Below are 18,299 nucleotides of genomic sequence, written 5' to 3'. Positions count from 1 at the left end.
GGAACTAAAAATAGGCCATGGCTTCTCCTGATGATAAGGCTTCATCAATACTCTCCCACTAAATTTCAATACTCGCCACACCAAATTACCTGCAATATCCTAACTTGCCCTGCTGTTGTGTGCCTTTAAATCCTCCTATACTATCTTTTAGGCAAAAGACCCCTTGTTCCTCCAGGTGTGCATCCATTTAATGAATACTGGCTTGAACTATTTTAGCAATAAATCTCAGGTATAATCTAGCTTCCTTCCCAGGGCTCACAAAGAAGGGGATCTAGCCCATCTGTACTTCTTCCATTCCATCTTGGCCACTCTCCTCCTTTTTCATGGTGGGGCTGCCCCTGGATGATATTTCGATTGATTGACGGGATGATTCAAAACTGATAGCTCTTCTGCCTGTGCAATCGGAAAGATAATGTCGATCCACATAAAGAATGTGCAGGACTAAAAAGCTGGGATATTCTTTCCCTAGAAATAGTGTATAAAACAGTAATATCTATTAGGAAATGTTTCTATGAAAGCTATTTTACTACTCTCAGTGTACTTGCAATGACCTTAACTAAGAATTTACTGAAATCCTTATCAGTGTATTTACAATGACCTTAACTAAGAATTTGTCTTTTTTTAAAAATCCAAAACATTGTTGCTGTGATCTTTACTTGCTACTGAAAGTGTAATAAGTATCCAGTCTTCTCACTAGGTTTTTTAATTTCTTTATAAATAAAAAGTTGACCTATTAAAAGGACACCTTTTCAAGATTGTTAAAGCAGGAGTCATTTATAACATGATTGGGAATAGAAGGGCCGTATTTTTTTCTTCCAGTTTAATTTCCTTTTTTTAATTTAATTTTTTTATTTTAGTGACTAAACTATCTTAGTTTCTCTTATTTTTAGAATCTTTGTTTTATTAGCTATCTATTGCTGTGTAACAAGGTACCTCAAAACTTAGCAGCTGAATACAATAAGCATTATCTTGGAGAGTTTCCGAAGAGGAGTCTAGTGATGGCTTGGTTGGGTGGTTCTGGCTCAGGGTCTCTCATGAGAGTACTAGAGGCCCAGTGCACGAAATTCGTGCACTGGAGTGGGGTCTCTCAGCGCCCATCTTGGGGATGCCCAACTGATGGCTCCCTGTAGGGCGCGGGCCTAAGCCAACAGATGGACATCCTTAGCACTGCCGTGGATGCAGGAGAGGCTCCTGCCACCACCGCTGCGCTCGCCAGCCATGAGCCCAGCTTCTGGCTGAGAGTGTGCCCCTTGTGCGAGCACATTGACCACCAGGGGCAGCTCCTGTGTTTAGTGTCTACCCCCTGGTGGTCATTGCGCATCATAGTGACCAGTCCTTCCATTGTTCGGTCGATTTGCATATTAGTCTTTTATTAGATAGGATAGTCATGTGATAGGTTGGGGCTACAGTCATCTGAAGGACCCACTTCTAAGCTCACCATTATGCCTCTTGGAAGGAGGCCTCAGTGTCTTTTATAACCTAATCTTGGAAATGATGTACCATCATCTCTGTCATATGCTATTGGTCATACAGACCAACCCAGAAACCGTGTGGGAGGGGATTAGACAGTCTGGGAATGCCAGCTGGAGGGAGTAACTGAGGGCCATCTTGGAGGCGGACTATCAAAATTGTGGTGATACATGTGACTTACCCACAATGTGGACTTGGCAGGGGAAATGTATACACATTTCACAATTTCTTTCCAAAATATAGAATGGCATGATGAAAATATTGCTTAATGTTTTAATAGTATGTTCACATTATTAATTCCCTTTATTTAACCTATTATTACCACAGTTTGCCAACATTTTAATAACTGGCATAGCATTTCTAGAGGATTATTTAAATAATTACAAAACATTAAACAAAATGTCTGTTGGATCAATGAATATTAATGATTGGCAGCACATTCCAATACAGTTCATTTCAGAAAAGCAATTTGCTTTGTTTCCTCATGACAGTGACCACGAAATTTGAATTAAATTAAAATGAGCAATCCTTGCCCTAACCGGTTTGGCTCAGTGGATAGGGTGTCGGCCTGCGGACTGAAAGTTCCCAGGTTCAATTCCGGTCAAGGACATGTACCTTGGTTGTGGGCACATCCCCAGTAGGGAGTGTGTGGGAGGCAGCTGGTCGATGTTTCTCTCTCATCGATGTTTCTAACTCTCTATCCCTCTCCCCTCCTCTCTCTGAAAAACCAATAATATATATATATATATTTTTTTAAAAATGAGCAATCCTTTTTTAAAATTGTAAGTTATTTCTTAAAACTTTTTGGTATGTTTTAGGCATCTTGAGAGTTCTGCTGATTGTTTACTTATTTTAAAAGATGAACAGAAACCAATGTTATAGAAGATAAAGATTTGTATAGATTAAACAGTGAGAAAATATGCCTAACTTATGTTTTATATTTCCAAACTCAAGTTGCCACAAACCAGACTACTCTAGTTGCTTATCCGATAGTTCTGTGGAACCATGCGTTGGTAATACCTTATATCTGTGATATTATAATGCATAGCCTACTTTCATTTTAATTCTTACACTATGCTAACCACTCCTCACATGTTAGTATCAACTAAACATGTAGGACCACGCGTAGCATTTTATTTTAATATATTTATATATTATTTTTTAAATCTTCATCTGAGGATATTTTTTATTGATTTTTAGAGAGAGTGGAACAGAATGGAAAAGACAGAAATATCAATGTGCGAGAAACACATCGATTGGTTGCCTCCTGCACGTGCCCTGACCAGGATTCAGGCCAGGGAGGAGCCTGCAACCGAGATACATGCCCTTGACCAGAATCGAACCCAGAACCCTCTGGTCCACAGGCTGAAACTCTATGCTCTGAGCCAAACCGGCTAGGGCACATGTAGCATTTTATATCTGGAAAGATCCTTAGGATTTTTATATTAAAAGTGTTTCTCACTTTTGAAAGGTTGGGAAATACTGTACTCCATGCTGCTGCCATCCCATATCCTCTGTCTCATCCTCAAACATATGATTAAAATTTCAAACCTTGTGATAGCACAGAGCAGTATTAAGTCATTGACCATTACTCACCGAATATAACCTCAAGAAAAAGCCAATACCAGTTGATATAGCATTCGTTCCGAAGACTTAGAAGAATAAAAATCAAAGAAGGGCATTGGGCAGGTTGTGTCATTTTGAGATCTTCTTTACTCCTCCTACACATACCCACACAGTGATCCGTTGATAGTGCTTCTCTTTGGGTATTTAATTTTCTTCTTAAAAAAATGAAACTAAGTTATTAAAAAATGATCAAAGTTAAAAGTAGAAGTCCTTACAAATATAACACATGCACACACAAACACACTCAACTGTCTATATTTTGGTTACTCTGCCACATTAAAGAGATTATTTAGGTTTAGCATCAGGGTCATATAAAAAGTTTAAAGTAAAATTTTTTTCTTCCTTTTCATTTGGCTTGTGAAATTAAAATGCATTGTATAGAGTTAGTCTTAGCCAAGGATTAACACAAGCATAAAGCTAGTTCCTTTCTCTGACATGAATTCCAATTTATGTATATAGGAATTATGGGACTTGAGCCAAGACTGGACTAGGCCGCAGTAACTTAGCTAAATTTTATTTCCCAATTTTGATTTTCAGTATTGAAATTTGATTCTTTCGAAGTTCATTGACTAGAATATGCATATTTGTGATGGGATAAGTTTTTCATAAAATTTGATTATTACTCAGTATACTTTATGATCTCTCCAATAGTTTAAATTAATATTTTTATTATTACATGTTACCACTGAATTTCTTCACTTATTTTAACTCACGGATCTTCCTTGTTTTCTTTTATAAGAGATTATCCTTCACTTTCCTTTTGCCCTTTTCTAATTGTTTTGGAGTTTCTCAATTCTTTATCCTTTCTGTACAGAGGATTTCTACAAATTCATCCTCCAGATACAGTTTTTCTTAGATCACAGTTATGTGAGCTTATCAGTGTTTGATTAAATAAATTGTCTTCTTTTCCTGGTTTCTTTTCTAATCCTTGCTTTATACATACTTGTTAGTAAAGCTAATCAGTTCTAAAACTCTGGTCTTTCAGTGGCATCAATTCTAAATTTTCTTTCTATATCTAGTTATCTGCTGGTGCATAACCAACCACCCCCAAATAGTGGTTTGAAACAATAATTTCTCACAGTTCTGAGTGTTAACAGGGGCAACAGCTGGATGGTTCTTTTGCTGGTCTTCTTCCAAGTCTCTCCTGCAGCTTCGGTGGAGCTGGAACACCCACAGTGATTCTCCTGGCCCCGTGATTGGAAAGCTGGGCTCAGCCGGGACAACTGAACCTCTCCCTCGTCACATGGCCTCTCCACATGGAGTTCCCAGCAGGGTGGCCCCACTTCTATGTGGCAGCTCAGGGCTTCCCAAAGGCAAAAGTGGAAGCTCTGCCCTAACTGGTTTGGCTCAGTGAATAGAGCGTCGGCCTGCAGACTGAAGGTCCTGGGTTCGATTCTGAGTCAGGGCACATGCCTAGGTTGCAGGCTCGATTCCCAGTAGGGTGTGTGCAAGAGGCAGCCAATCAATGATTCTTTCTCATCATTGATGTTTCTGTCTCTCTCTCCTTTCCTCTTTGAAATCAATAAAAATATATTTTATTTTTTTTAAAAATAGTGGAAGCTGCCAGGCCTTAAGTCTTAGCCCCAGAGTCACTTCTGCCACAATCTGTGGGTTGAAGTGAGTCCGTGTCCGCTCAGGTTCAGTTTGGGAGGAAATACACAGGGTGCCAGTACCGGAAGGCCATACTGAACACCACTACCAGAGGGGTTATGTTTTCCTCTTTCTTCACTAAGACCTTGATTTCTCTCTACTCCTGTTTCAGTTCCCTGTGTCCCTGGTGGTTTGCCTAAGCCTGTAAATGTCACCTTCTTATCCATAAACATGAAGAATGTCCTCCAGTGGGGTCCACCCGAGGGCCTACAAGGAGTAGAAGTGACTTACACTGTGCAGTATTTCATGTAAGTTGGTTCTTTTCCTTTTGACTGATTTATAAACACAAGACTCAGACTCCTATTAACTGTGTGAAGATATGCCATCTTTTGTATTAAATAAGTATTTGAAAAGAAAAAAATTAGATGTTTCATGTTAAATTTTTCTTGCTCTGCTTTGTTAGGTTAAATTAGAAAACAGTTTCTTCATGGAGACAGGAGCACTGGATGCTGGGGCAAGGGGGAGTTATTTAAATGGAGAAAAGAAGTTGGTCAAAAGACTATTCTGTGGCTGAGCAAATAAAGAAATTCATAATCTCTGAAATGTCTAAACTTACTGGAATTATGCACATTTTAAGTGAAACCGAGCATAGAATTATGTACAACTACCTGTTCCTGTTGAAGATAGTAGTGAGTGGACATTTTTACTTTTCACCTCTCCCTCAAAACTCATTGAAAGCAAGAAAGAATGCAAATCAGACAGACATTGTCCAACTTCAAAACAACCAAGGAAATGGTCACAGCCCCCAAGCCACAGACTATGAGGTGTATAAGCCAAATACTGTGAAATCTGAAAGAAAACCGCCTAGAAGCTGGAAGTAAACCTATACCTCCTCAAACTCCAACAGCAAAAAAATAATTTCACAAGAATAAATGTCACAGTACTCAGAGGCTTAAGTCTAAGGATGTGGAATCTAAGGATTTCCACCCCCAGAAATTGAGGAAATGTCCCCATGGAGCCCCAGGTTGGTGCCACAGGATGTCAGAGAAGGAGGGAGAGGGATAGAGAGTTAGAATCAATGAGAGAGAAACATTGATCAGCTGCCTCCTGCACACCTCCTACTGGGGATGTGCCCGCAACCAAGGTACATGCCCTTGACCGGAATCAAACCTGGGACCTTTTAGTCGACAAAAGGGAACTTTGGTCAACGCTCTATCCACTGAGCCAAACAGGTTAGGGCACATCATTGATGTTTCTATTGCTCTCTCTCTCTCTCCCTTCCTCTCTAAAATCAATAAAAATATATTTTAAAAATAAATAAAAATAGTTGGCCCCATTCAAAGAGCAGTAGTCCCAGAGAAACCAGCACAGTACCTATCCATAATCATTGGAAGAGAGAAAGAGGAAAAAAGAACACAAGTAAAAAATTTCTGAAAAGTTTTCTCATGGAAGTGGGAGAAAAATTCATACAAATAATTGCCCATAATTTGAGCCCATAAGCAACATGTTTCTAATGACAAAGCTTAAAGAAGAAGTTGCAATCTCTTCCAAAAGAAGAGATTCTAAGACCACAGGAAGAGCTTTTTTTTAAAAGCAAGTGGGCAGAGCTTAGGGAAAAGATGTAAAATAAAAATATTAAATATACTTTAAAAACCTATTATAGCCTGGCTGGCGTGGCTCAGTGTTTAAGCGTCAACCTATGAACCAGGAGATCAAGATTCCATTCCCGGTCAGGGTATATTCCTGGGTTGCAGGCTCATTCCCCAGTGTGGGGCATACAGGAGGCAGTGGATCAATGGTTCTCTCTCATCATTGATGTTTCTATCTCCCTCTCCCTCTGCCTACCTCGCTGAAATTAGTAAGAATTAAAAAAGAACAAAAAAACTATTATAGCTGTTAGGAATAGTTGACCAGGTAATAATGATAATAATCTGGCATTGCATATCATAAATGCATGCTATATCCAGCAAAATATAATAAAAATAATAGCAAGACGTATCCTGGTGAACTTATTGAACTTTAAGAAAATGAAATGATTTCTGGCCATCCTAGCAAAAGCAGGACTCAAGTCGGGTGGGGGGATGAAGTGATTTCTCTCTGGCAGCACTCAGCACTCAGCAGAAAACAGTGCCGTATCTTCTGAGGGGAAAATAGGTGAGGCCTAAGACTCTTACCAAGTTCAACAGATGTCTTTTCAAGTAGGTGGGAATTCAGGATATCATTCCCCTGAGACCTTCTTGGGGGGTGGGGAACCGCTAACTAAAGATAATAACCATCTGACATAAAAAAAAAAAAGATGAACCTAGACAAAGAAATTAGTAATGACAGGATAATGGCATAAAGACTAGTAGCATGCATTGCAACAATGTAAATTTAGAACTAAGACCACATAGTGATGGGAAATACGGTTCTTGAAATTTCTCATATATATTTGAACCTAAACAATAATAGAACAAATCAGAAGGTGGGCAGAAACTGTAAGTGAACTGATATTCATAGCAGAAAACCATTAAATATGATCTAAAATGAAGTGACTTCATTTTAATGACTAAGCTCTCAGTATTTTTCAAGAAACCATTTTCTTAATTTAAATGATATTTTAAGAACTAATATATCTTGTGGTAATGAGACATTTGAACTATAGCAATTCCTTTAATTTCTTATTTTATATTAAAGTTTAAGTCAAGTTAAATTTACTACTTTTATTAAAACTACGCATGTGGTATAATCTAGTTTTTTATCTATACAGCTATCTAACTATCCTTCTGGTTATATGTAAGCATGATGAGATGTCCAGAATCATGTTTACCAAATATTTCAGGGTAATGGGTTTCCAGCTGATTTATTTCTCTCTTGATTCTGTTTTTCTGATTAGTTGAGTTTGTTTTTTTTTTTAATGTACCATAGTTACAAAAAAGAATAAAGCCATTTTTTGTCTTTGAAAAAAAAATTCCGACCTCCAAAGGCAATGGAGGACTTCAACTGCTATTCCTGAGCAAATTGAACTAGACCTTCATTCTCATTTCCGAGGCGTTTCCCAGGAGCTGAGTTTAGGAAAGAAGACATCACTGTGCAAAGGGAAATGTTTCTGGAGCACGCCCTTGCCTCCTTTTCCATTAGGTGGAGCAAAGAGCTTGCTCTGTCCTTTGTATGTCTCCGTGATTCAGAAAAGGACTTTTTAAAACGGGCAGATTCATCACTGCTCTCTGACAGCAGATAAATTGGATTGTGCAACTTTTGAAAAAGAATATATATATATATATATATATATATATATATATATATATATATATATATATATAAAAGGTGGACAGGAATACAGGGTGGTATATGCCACTGATAGAGCTCCAAGCTCAGCTGGAGTCAGACAGTCCTGGGTTCATAGCCAGGCTATGAGCCTTGCTGGGTAACTTTGGGCAGATTACATATTATACTTTTTTAAAAATATATTTTATTGATTTTTTACAGAGAGGAAGGGAGAGGGATAGAGAGTTAGAAACATCGATGAGAGAGAAACATCGATTAACTGCCTCCTGCACACTCCCTACTGGGTATGTGCCCGCAACCCAGGTACATGCCCTTGAGTCCGCAGGCCGACACTCTATCCACTGAGCCAAACTGGTTAGGGCTACATATTATACTTTTGAGTGAAGTTTGTTTCCAAGTAAAAGATGAAATTTGAACAAAAGTTTAAAATATATCTGCCAAAAGAATTTAATACAAAAATATATAGGGAAGCACTAAACGCTCAAGCTTTGCATCTCAGGAAAGCGGTTCAAATCCCAGATATGCCTTTTACTGGTGATATGAACTTGAGCATTTGATTTCCTTATCTCTCTGAGCTTCAGTTTTCTCATCTGTAAAATGGGTTACCACTGTTACAACCTTTTGTCCCAGACAGAAAGAGGCATCATCCTTAATTCCTCTCTTACATGCCCTCAATCGCCAAGTCCTGTGTCCTGATATTTCTTCCTTTGTCCTGTTGGTTCCATGGCCACCATCCTTGTCTAAGCCACCTGCATCTTCCACCTGGAGTATCCTCCCAGCTCCTCTCCAGGCTGCCTCTCCTAACCCTTTGCATTCTCCATGCTACCACCAGAGTTATCTTTCTAAAACCCTAACGTGCTGCTTTAATCTTTTCAGTAGCCTCTCCTGCAAACCTGTCTCTTTTCCCGGCTCAGCTCTTATCACTAAATATACCTTAGTCTCTCCCACCTAAAAATATTCCCCCCTCCCTATTTACTATGGGTGTTATGCTTTTAACAAAGGAAAGGAAAAATCAGAGTGAACATCCTAGTTAATATCATCATCGCTATGATTGAAAATGCAGATTTAGGCATGCACTTCAGTCTAGTGACTTTTCCCCAAACCCTTGATGGCAAGTAGAGTTTTTAATTTTATGAGAATGTCAAGGTAATTTTTCTTCCAAGAAAAAAGATGGCTAATTTTTCTTAAAACAACCCATCAAACTGACCTAAGTATGCATGGTAGACTACAAAACTTACATAGATATAATTATTAGAAGAGTTGATCACACAATATGTAAAATTTTTACTGTAGCCCAAGAATAATAATAAAATCTATGCTTTCAAAATATACTGTGAATTATAATTCACAGAAAAGAAAGGTGGTTACAGAAACTCTGACTCATGTTCCTGACAGCTAATGAAAAAAATTGCCAGCAGCAAAAGCAGATTCCTTTTTATCTCAATGACAGGCACTTCTGTTGTTCTGAAGAGAAGGTCTTAAGTTCCATTCAGGTTTATATAATGACTGTTTATTCCTATTGTAAAGCACAGAGGGCACTTCATTATTAATTCACAGTTTCCTTCTCTGCAGATACGGGCAAAAGAAATGGCTGAATAAATCCGAATGCAGAAATATCAATAGGACCCACTGTGACCTCTCTGCTGAAACTTCTGACTATGAACATCAATATTATGCCAAAGTTAAGGCCATTTGGGGATCTGATTGTTCCAAATGGGCAGAAACTGGACGGTTCTATCCTTTATTAGAAAGTAAGTAATACAGTTGTCTGTTAAACACGGATGAATATCACGCTCACCTGACCTCCTGGTGTTACCAGGTTCAGTCTCATAGACAGCTCTGCCCGAGGAGCCGGTGCTTAGCTTGGCTCTGTTCTGCACTCTGTCCGTCAGCTGGTGGAGTGACCCAAGGTGCTTCTCCCCACTGCATCCCAGAGTCTTGTCTTTAGAATGCAAGCTGTGGCGAAGTGACCTCCAAGATCTCTCCCAGATCCCAAATTGATGCTAAATGTCAATACTATCAAATTTTGATTTGATTTTAACATTTAGTGGAGACTATGTAATTTGTGGAACAACTGACAGATCTGTTTTTAATGTTGTGGGTTTCAAAACCGTCGAATATGTCCACAAGGTTGATTACAGGTTATTCTGATCAATAAAGTAAGTCTTTTCTTTGTGGTGTGACTTGGTGGTGTGATGATGCAATTTCTAGCTGTAACTCAGAATCAAGACAACATCTTGCTGGTGTTTGCTTTTTCATTGTTCTGTGCCCTGATCTGTAGCTGACTCGGGTACAGGACTCACTCAGAGGTGCCATATGAAATTTACAAGTTCTCCTTAGGTCCTGAAACTGGAGCCTTTCTTCAGATTCCCTTCGAGCTCAGAAGTCAGCAAACTATGCCCTCAACCAAATGCAGCAGCACCACCCCCCTTTCTGTTTTTCTACAGGCCGAGCGCTAAGAATGGGTTTTACATTGATATAAATAATAGTTGCAACAGAGATCCTATCTGGACCTTTATGGTTAAACTTTGCTAACCTCTGTTCTAGATTATTCCAATCACATCTCCAAAGGTTTTTAGCAGTGCTTCATTCCTCCGTGTCTGCTTTTTGCCATGTGTCCAATCATATTGATGTTATTTATCACCGATTTTTCAAGTCACGGCAGTGTTATAAATAGTTTTCATTGTATTTACCATCATCGAGTACTATTTATCCATGTGACTGGGAACTCCTCAACTGACTGTTTTAACATCGTGTCAGCGTACAGGAAATTCTTGTTTCAAGTTTCTGCATGCCTTGGGCCCACCTTGGAGCATTCTGAGGCATCTCAAATAAGAGAGTTGGATGGAGAGTTTTTGTCCCAGTAGGATTAGACTGTAGTTTTATCCAAGGTGATTTCTACATCTGAACATAATTCCCTCTCCTCTCCTCTTTAAGCACAAATTGGCCCACCAGGCATTACTTTGACTCCTGGTGAGAAATCCATTTCTGTGGTTCTGACGGCTCCAGAGAAGTGGAAGAAAAATTCAGAAGAAAGTTCCATTTCCATGCAACAAATATACTCGAATCTGAAGTATAATGTGTCCATCTATAATACTAAGTCAAACAGAACGGTAAGTCTGAAATGGAACAGGGCACATAATCTGGGTCCCTTTTTGCAGTTAATGCTAAAGCAAGCAGCCCTACTGCTTTAATTCTCTGCATGTGAAAATGGGAAGATGTGATATTCAAAAGAGATGCCATCCAAGGTACAATTGAAGCTATGTAGAAACTTAGGAGACTTCAGAATTCCTGTACAGAAACTTTCTATTAATGGACATGATATTGCTATTGGAGTAGTTATTGACGGAGACGCTTTTACTTGCATAACATCTGTCAGTCACTCTCGAAGAAAGAAAAAGGTATTAGCAAGAACACAGGACAAAGCTGAATGAGAAATCCATCCTTACGTTATTATTTAGCATTGTACTGGGATTGTTTCAGTTCCTGGGTATTGCCGAGCTAGAGGAAAGGGGTATTTTGAAGCTGTTGCTGAAAAGAAAGCTTGTAGGCATAGTAAAGGATTTCATGGTATCTGGGTCTTTTATTTCCTTGTAGAGTTGTTTGTCTGGGGTGGTACTAGAAACCTTTGCTGTAACTGATGTTTGCCATTCCCTAACCTAGTGGTCTCAGTGTGTGACCAACCACACGCTGGTGCTCAGCTGGCTAGAGCCGGACACTCTGTACTGCATCCACGTGGGGTCCTTCGTCCCGGGGCCTCCTCGCCTTGCTCAGCCTTCTGAGAAGCAGTGTGTCAGTACTTTGAAAGGTAAGCTTTAAAACACCTCAGCTGCTCTGAGGAAAGAAGTCTGATGAAACTAGAAGGAAGTGTGGCAGTGTAGACAAGGTATTGGCAAATCTGTTTCTACCAGAAACAGGTTGAGGCAAAGGCAGAAACAGCTGTCCCCAGAAATGCATTGAGCAACCCGGGACACTGCCATTGAACTTGGCCAATGTTAGGGAGTGTTTTCACCCCTCGGGGGACCTCAGCACCAGGCCTGGCACTTGCTGCCAGCAAGCCACTGCCTTCGGAAATAACAATGGGAAACTTTTACACACATGTTTTTTCTTTTTCAAAATGATAATCATTCCGGTCAGTAGAAGTTCTGTGGTCTTCAAGCACATCAGACAATTAATTGTATTGCTAGAAACAAAGCATTATCATAAAAACACTTTTTAAGCCGAAACCGGTTTGGCTCAGTGGATAGAGCGTCGGCCTGTGGACTGAAAGGTCCCAGGTTCGATTCCGGTCAAGGGCATGTACCTGGGTTGCGGGCACATCCCCAGTAGGAGATGTGCTGGAGGCAGCTGATCGATGTTTCTCTCTCATCGATGTTTCTAACTCTCTGTCTTTCTCCCTTCCTCTCTGTAAAAAATCAATAAAATATATTTTAAAAAATAAACAAAACACTTTTTAAGACAGAATCCTTTGCTCCCCCTCAGAAATACAAATTACAGGCTCCATGTTTACATATCGCTGACTGGCTGGTCTGGGATCTACAAACCAGTACTTATGGCCTCTCTCTTAGAGTTGCTTCTCTCTCCTTTCTTTCTTTCTTTCTTTCTTTCTTTCTTTCTTTCTTTCTTTCTTTCTTTCTTTCTTTCTTTCTTTCTTTCTTTTTTTTTGTCTCCTTCTCATGTCTGAATGTGGCTGCCAAGGAACTGTGAGTGAAGAGTCTCCTTTCTGTTGGGAGACATGGAGTTAGGAGCTTAGCATTTGTATAATCATTCTTCCTCCAGGGTGAGAGGACCTTGTATTCAAAACCTGAAAATTGAAAATAAATCCTAAAGTTGACCTTCACTGACTGGCTCTTCATCCATTATTCTTCTGTTTCTCTCTTCCAAACGTGCTGGCCTAAGACAAATGTCATAGCATTTCCCCCAAGCCTTGGTTCCATCCCCAGCTATGGGACAGGGATGATGATAGACCCCTGCTCTCCTCCTCCTTCACGCCTCCCACATGTCATGATAAAAATGTCCCAAGGAATACAAAGGGAATTTTCTTAGTACAAATAAAAAGTGAAAAGCTTTCTTTTTAAATCTCTATCCTTGCCATAGCTTTCCCTTTAAAATAAAAGGTTCTCTACCACGTGTCAAATTAAACTAAAATGCTAAGCAAGCAAAAGGCAACACAAAGCAGATTGAAGAAATTATTTTGGTATTTGGATAAAGTGCTCTGTTTACTAATAGCTTGATCAGTGGCCAGATGCTAGGAATGCATTTCCAGTGGAAGTCATTTAAGCAGTTGGCAGAGTTAAGCAACTAGAGTAGAGATTAAATTAAATACTTCCCAGTAAGCAGATGGAGCAACTTTCTAACCAGTTTATGAAAGGTAACAAAAGAGCAAGGAGGCACCATTTCAGGTCCTGAGGTTTTCCAGGATCTCCCAGCTGTTAAATCACCCCCGCTACCGTTCCAAGACAATGCTATGACAACCTCCTTTTAAAAGAATCGGGCCCTAGCTGTTTTGGCTCACTAAGTAGAGCATCCGCCTAAGGACTGAAGGGTCCCTGGTTCAATTCCAGTCAAGGGCACATGCCCAGGTTGCAAACTTGATTCCCAGTAGGGGGTGAGCAGGAGGCAGCTGATCAATGATTCTCTCTCATCATTGATGTTTCTATCTCTCTCTCCTTCTCCCTTCCTCTCTGAAATCAATAAAAAGATGTATTTTTAAAAATCAGTATTATCTCTTTTGGGACTATTCTTTGGAAATTATTTCTGTTCCCCATAGTCCCCCCATCCCTACAAATACAGATAGGGTTTCTTTGTTTATTGTAACCAACATGTGCTGATGTACACGAAGTGCCACCAGTCACTGTTGGCCTGGCTCCTCTTAATTAGTGCAAGTTCCGTCCTAGATCAGGGACTGTATCCAGAGGACTGGACTGAGTTGTAGCCTAAAGTAGGAGCAGATGATGCTCAGTCACCTAAACCATCTGCATTGTGGTGTTGGCATCTTTCTATGTGGAAGCTGATGACAGATGTGCTCTTCAGGAATTGGTCAGGATAGAAGAACCTGCAGTTGGAGCCCTGTTTTACTGGGCTTTACTCAAGTTTAACTAATTTAAATGCTAATCTCATTTTAAAAATACCTTCACAGAAATATCTAGAATAATGTTTTACCAATACCTAGGTTCCAATTTGGTTTTGCCAAATTGACTCATAAAATTAACCATCCCAACTTCCAATTACCCCACAGGAGCTTAACAAATATAAGTTAGTCACAATAATCCCCGTTCTGATCAATGGTGGGCCAGGACTACTTTTCTTAAAACTATTCACCAGGTCTTTTCATTCCCTATGGACTTTTACTCATCATGAACCCATAACACATCAAAACCTGGGAAGGAGTTACTGCCGTTCTCAGTACACACCAGCTCAGCCACCTTCCTACAAACATCCCCAAGCTCCAGACGTACCCAGAAAAGCCCAAGCAACCAGCACGAGGGTAGTTCTGTTGGTCACGTAGAAGGTGATGCCATATATCCCTGTCCTCTACTGAATCTATGAAAAAGACTGAGTCAAGTGAGTGGCATAGAAAAGTGGGACTGCTTAGTGGGATCATTCCAAGGGGGTTTTGTTGTTCGGTTTGGAGTGCTGTGAGTTGCCTGAATTTCAGATACATTTACCTTCAAGTATAAAAACCAACATGAATCTCATAGCCAGACATAAAACGTTGGAATATATGCTGACCTGGGTTGCTAACGCATCCTTGCTGTAACGATTTGAGACAGCCCTTAAGACTATCTATTGTCAGAGACAGTAGGAATTCTGAGACCCCTTATTACATTGTTATAAATGAGAAAACTGAATTCGTACGTGTAAGTGATTATGCCCAAAGCTTCTTGACATTGCCCATGTTTTCCCACCACACCAAGTTACAACAATCTACTCTCCCCCGCCCCCCCCCCTCTTTTTTTTTTAACAGATCAAACATCAGCATTGAAAATTAAAATCATCTTCTGGTATGTTTTGCCCATATCTGTTACCCTGTTTATCTTTTCTGTGATGGGCTTCTCTGCGTACAGATATATCCATGTTGGCAAAGAGAAACACCCGGCAAATCTGGTGAGTGCTTAGTGTGGCCGGACTCATTTTAGCAACACATCTCCAGGAAGCTGGAAAGGAGGCTCTGTAACTAATACCATTCCTTTTAGGGGCAGAGTGAGTTTAAAGGTAAAGAGCTAATAAATAAAAAAAAAAACCACCACTTTCTCTACTAGATTAACTCACTAACATAACCAAAGAGAAAGATTCTTTAGCATTAACAAAGATTTTAGGTTTAATGACCAGATTAGACTAGGTCTTGAGGTACGAGATAAATGAGGTCATGATCCATGCCCTTCCAGAGGTTCAAGTCTAGTTGGGGACAAGAATTTCAAAATGATATGACTATGATGAAAGCAGGCACTAGGGATGCTAGGGGTACAGGGGAGGCACTGAAACCCTGCCTGGGGACCAGGAGAAGTTCATGCCTGGGCTTGGTTATAAAAGGTGAGTAAGAGTTATGGACCTACTACTGGCAGAAGACACAACAGGGGAAAGGTGGATAGCTGTTTGGGAAACCACATGGTATTGTTAAATCATAAGGTTCCTGATGAGGAGCTGTGAAAGCTGTTACTAGAGAGTGGGTGGTAAGGCCAGGTAATGAGAGAATTGGGCTGTTAGTCCAAGTAGGTTGGGCTTTATTCTGTTGGCAAAGAAATCTCTGTAGGGTTTTACCTTGGTGATGTCACGGTCGATATTGTGTTTTAGATCCAACTGGATAGTGGGTCTAAGACAACATTAGGGGGATTGAGACTAGAAGAAACAAGTAAAGTAACTAGGAGACTGCCAGTTTTCCCAAGGAGAGAAGATGAGAGTCTAAGAGAAGAGAGTGGGATGGAGGGCTGGGCTGGAGACCAGGACATGGGATGGAAGCACATTTAGGGGGGAAATGGCCAGGATCTCATCACTCATAGTAAGGAGAAGCAAAGAGTAAAAGGAATTAACCTTATCCTCTGGACCATGCACTGAAGGGTTTTGAAATGCTGAGCATATTTTAACAATAAAAATTATTTCTTTGGGAATTATTAAAAATATGTTCACATGTACACAATACATACATGTATCCCTGTTAGTTCAGTTTAAAAATAGTTCTATGAATCTGCCTGCACTTAAGGTTCAGGATTAGCTTTTTAAAGGCATAGGGAGACCTTTCCTGGAAGGGAAATTCACAAAATTGACCACACGTTACTTTTTACAAAAAAAAAAAAATTGTAAAAGAATAAAATTAAAGGATTTATTTTATAATGTTAAATGAAATCACATCATAGATTAGACAATGAGGATTGTAACATAGCTCATCACTGGCAATCTAAACAGGCACCTCCCACATATCCCCAGCAACATTTTAACCTGAAACAAGTTTTCCTGGCATTAGGTAGAGTTTTTCTGTCTGCCATAAACTGGCAAATGGATTTCCCTTTTTGACTTTATTATAGCATGATTCCTTTGGTGTTTGGGGGAAGTAAGTAGAACCATCCCTGCTCATGTTCTTATCTGCTTTTTACAACCAGTTTTCATGCCCACCCACATTTCATGTCCGGGCTGTATCCAAAAAAGGGCTAGGAGCCCAGGTAACCACAGCTTATTAACAAATACATAATAAACTATAATTAACAAAGCAATTTCAAAACCTCCATCTCACTTAGTTCTCACCACCTTTTATGTGGCACAAATTCTGATTTTTCAGAATTAAAAATCAAGGCTCGAGAAATTAAATAACATCCTAAATTTCCTCAGCCAATTAGAGGAGGGGGCAGTCACACCCTTATATTTGACCTGGACAGATACCCACCCAATGAACCACTTTTCACTTCATATGCATTTTGTATGTCTTGGTCTCTTCCATATGCATTTTGTATGAATGAGGTTTTCTCTATATTCCAAGCATAACTTTCACTTCCATGAATTGGTAAGAATAGATTTTTAAAACCATCTGATGACAGTATAAGTTCTACTTAACAGCTGTTTTTAATATCTGTCAAAAGTGAAAAGGTGAAAACCATTCTCTTCTCTCTTTATAGATTTTGATTTATAGAAATGAACTTGACAAAGGATTCTTTGTACCTGCTGAACAAATTGTGATTAACTTTATCACACTCAATATTTTGGAGGATTCTAAATTTTCTCATAAGGATGTAAGTGTCATGGAAAAAAGCAATGATGTATGGGATCTGGTTGAGCCCAGCAAGGACCAAGAGCCCCATCAGGAGGAAATGGAGGTGATGCACTTAGGGTATGCTTCCCATTCGATGGACATTGTCGATGACACTGAGGAAAGCTCCAATGGGACTTCCCTGACTCAACAAGAGTCACTCGGCAGAACAATACCCACAGATAAAATAGCCATTGAGTATGAATATAATGTGAGAACTACTGACCTTTCTGTGGGGCCTGGAGACCAAGAGCTCAGTTTGCAGGAGGAGATGTTCCTACAAGGAAAATTATTTGAGCCACAGGCAGCTTTGGCTGACTGGGGCCCACAAACACTACTGTATTCATATACCCCTCAACTCAGAGACTTGCACCACCTGCCAGAGGAGCATGTGGACACAGAAGAGGAGCCAGAAGAAGAGCCATCGACCACACTGGTCGATTGGGACCCTCGGACTGGCAGGCTGTGTATACCTTCCTTATTTGGCTTTGAACATGAGTCAGAAGGATGTGAACATCCTGAGTACAAGGAGCTCACAGATGAAGGCCTTTTGTCTAGAATTTATGAGGAGCAGGCTCCCAACAAGCCACTTGAAGAAGATGAAACCTATCTGACGCAATTTTTGGAGGAGTGGGGATTGTATGTACAAATGGAAAACTAACGCCCACACCTCCCTCTCTGCCTGACCCCTACTGTTACAAGGCACATGAGTGCAAACATCTGAGTGCCCAAACAATAAAGTATCTGGGATAAAAGAGGTTTACCTATATTTTTGTTTGTCAGTGAGAACAACTTATTTCCTCTTTCCTCTTAGCACTTGTTTCATTCTGTCTCACATAGTGGTTGGTTCATGCCTGTGGGCCTCTTACGGTGATGGCGGGCACCTGGAGTACAGTGGCTGACCCATTTCTTTGTACCAGTAATATTTGCCAAATGTTTGTCAAATTAGATGTAGAATGTATTCAGGGGGGTGTACTCTGGCCCTTTGTTATTTTCAAATAAGCACATTTATACAATTATTTTTTGGACACTTAAATGTATAACACTGTAAAAATGTTTCATTATATAAATACTACTTTTTTAGAATTTGGTTTATTGTTAGAAGAAT

General features: G+C 39.8%; 1 protein-coding gene across 2 annotated transcripts in view; it reads left to right on the top strand.

Moving 5' to 3' along the window:
• IL20RA (interleukin 20 receptor subunit alpha) overlaps nucleotides 1-17,960 on the top strand; it is a 30,064-nt gene extending 12,104 nt beyond the window's left edge. The window contains exons 2-7 of one of the 2 annotated variants that reach the window (XM_036315981.1): nucleotides 4,859-4,994; nucleotides 9,526-9,704; nucleotides 10,891-11,066; nucleotides 11,617-11,761; nucleotides 14,921-15,060; nucleotides 17,061-17,960. In XM_036315981.1, the coding sequence (XP_036171874.1) occupies nucleotides 4,918-4,994; nucleotides 9,526-9,704; nucleotides 10,891-11,066; nucleotides 11,617-11,761; nucleotides 14,921-15,060; nucleotides 17,061-17,852 (1,509 nt within the window). In that variant the 5' untranslated portion in view covers nucleotides 4,859-4,917 and the 3' untranslated portion in view covers nucleotides 17,853-17,960. The remainder of the gene's footprint in view (nucleotides 1-4,858; nucleotides 4,995-9,525; nucleotides 9,705-10,890; nucleotides 11,067-11,616; nucleotides 11,762-14,920; nucleotides 15,061-17,060) is intronic. The other variant, XM_036315982.1, reaches the window with a different exon arrangement.
• The last annotated feature ends 339 nt before the right edge of the window (nucleotides 17,961-18,299 follow it).

The sequence above is a fragment of the Myotis myotis genome, unplaced genomic scaffold (genome assembly GCF_014108235.1).
Source record: "Myotis myotis isolate mMyoMyo1 unplaced genomic scaffold, mMyoMyo1.p scaffold_m19_p_7, whole genome shotgun sequence".
NCBI classification, from domain to species: Eukaryota; Metazoa; Chordata; class Mammalia; order Chiroptera; family Vespertilionidae; genus Myotis; species Myotis myotis.
Note: the sequence above shows the minus strand (reverse complement) of the source record. Positions and strands in the feature narration are given on the sequence as shown.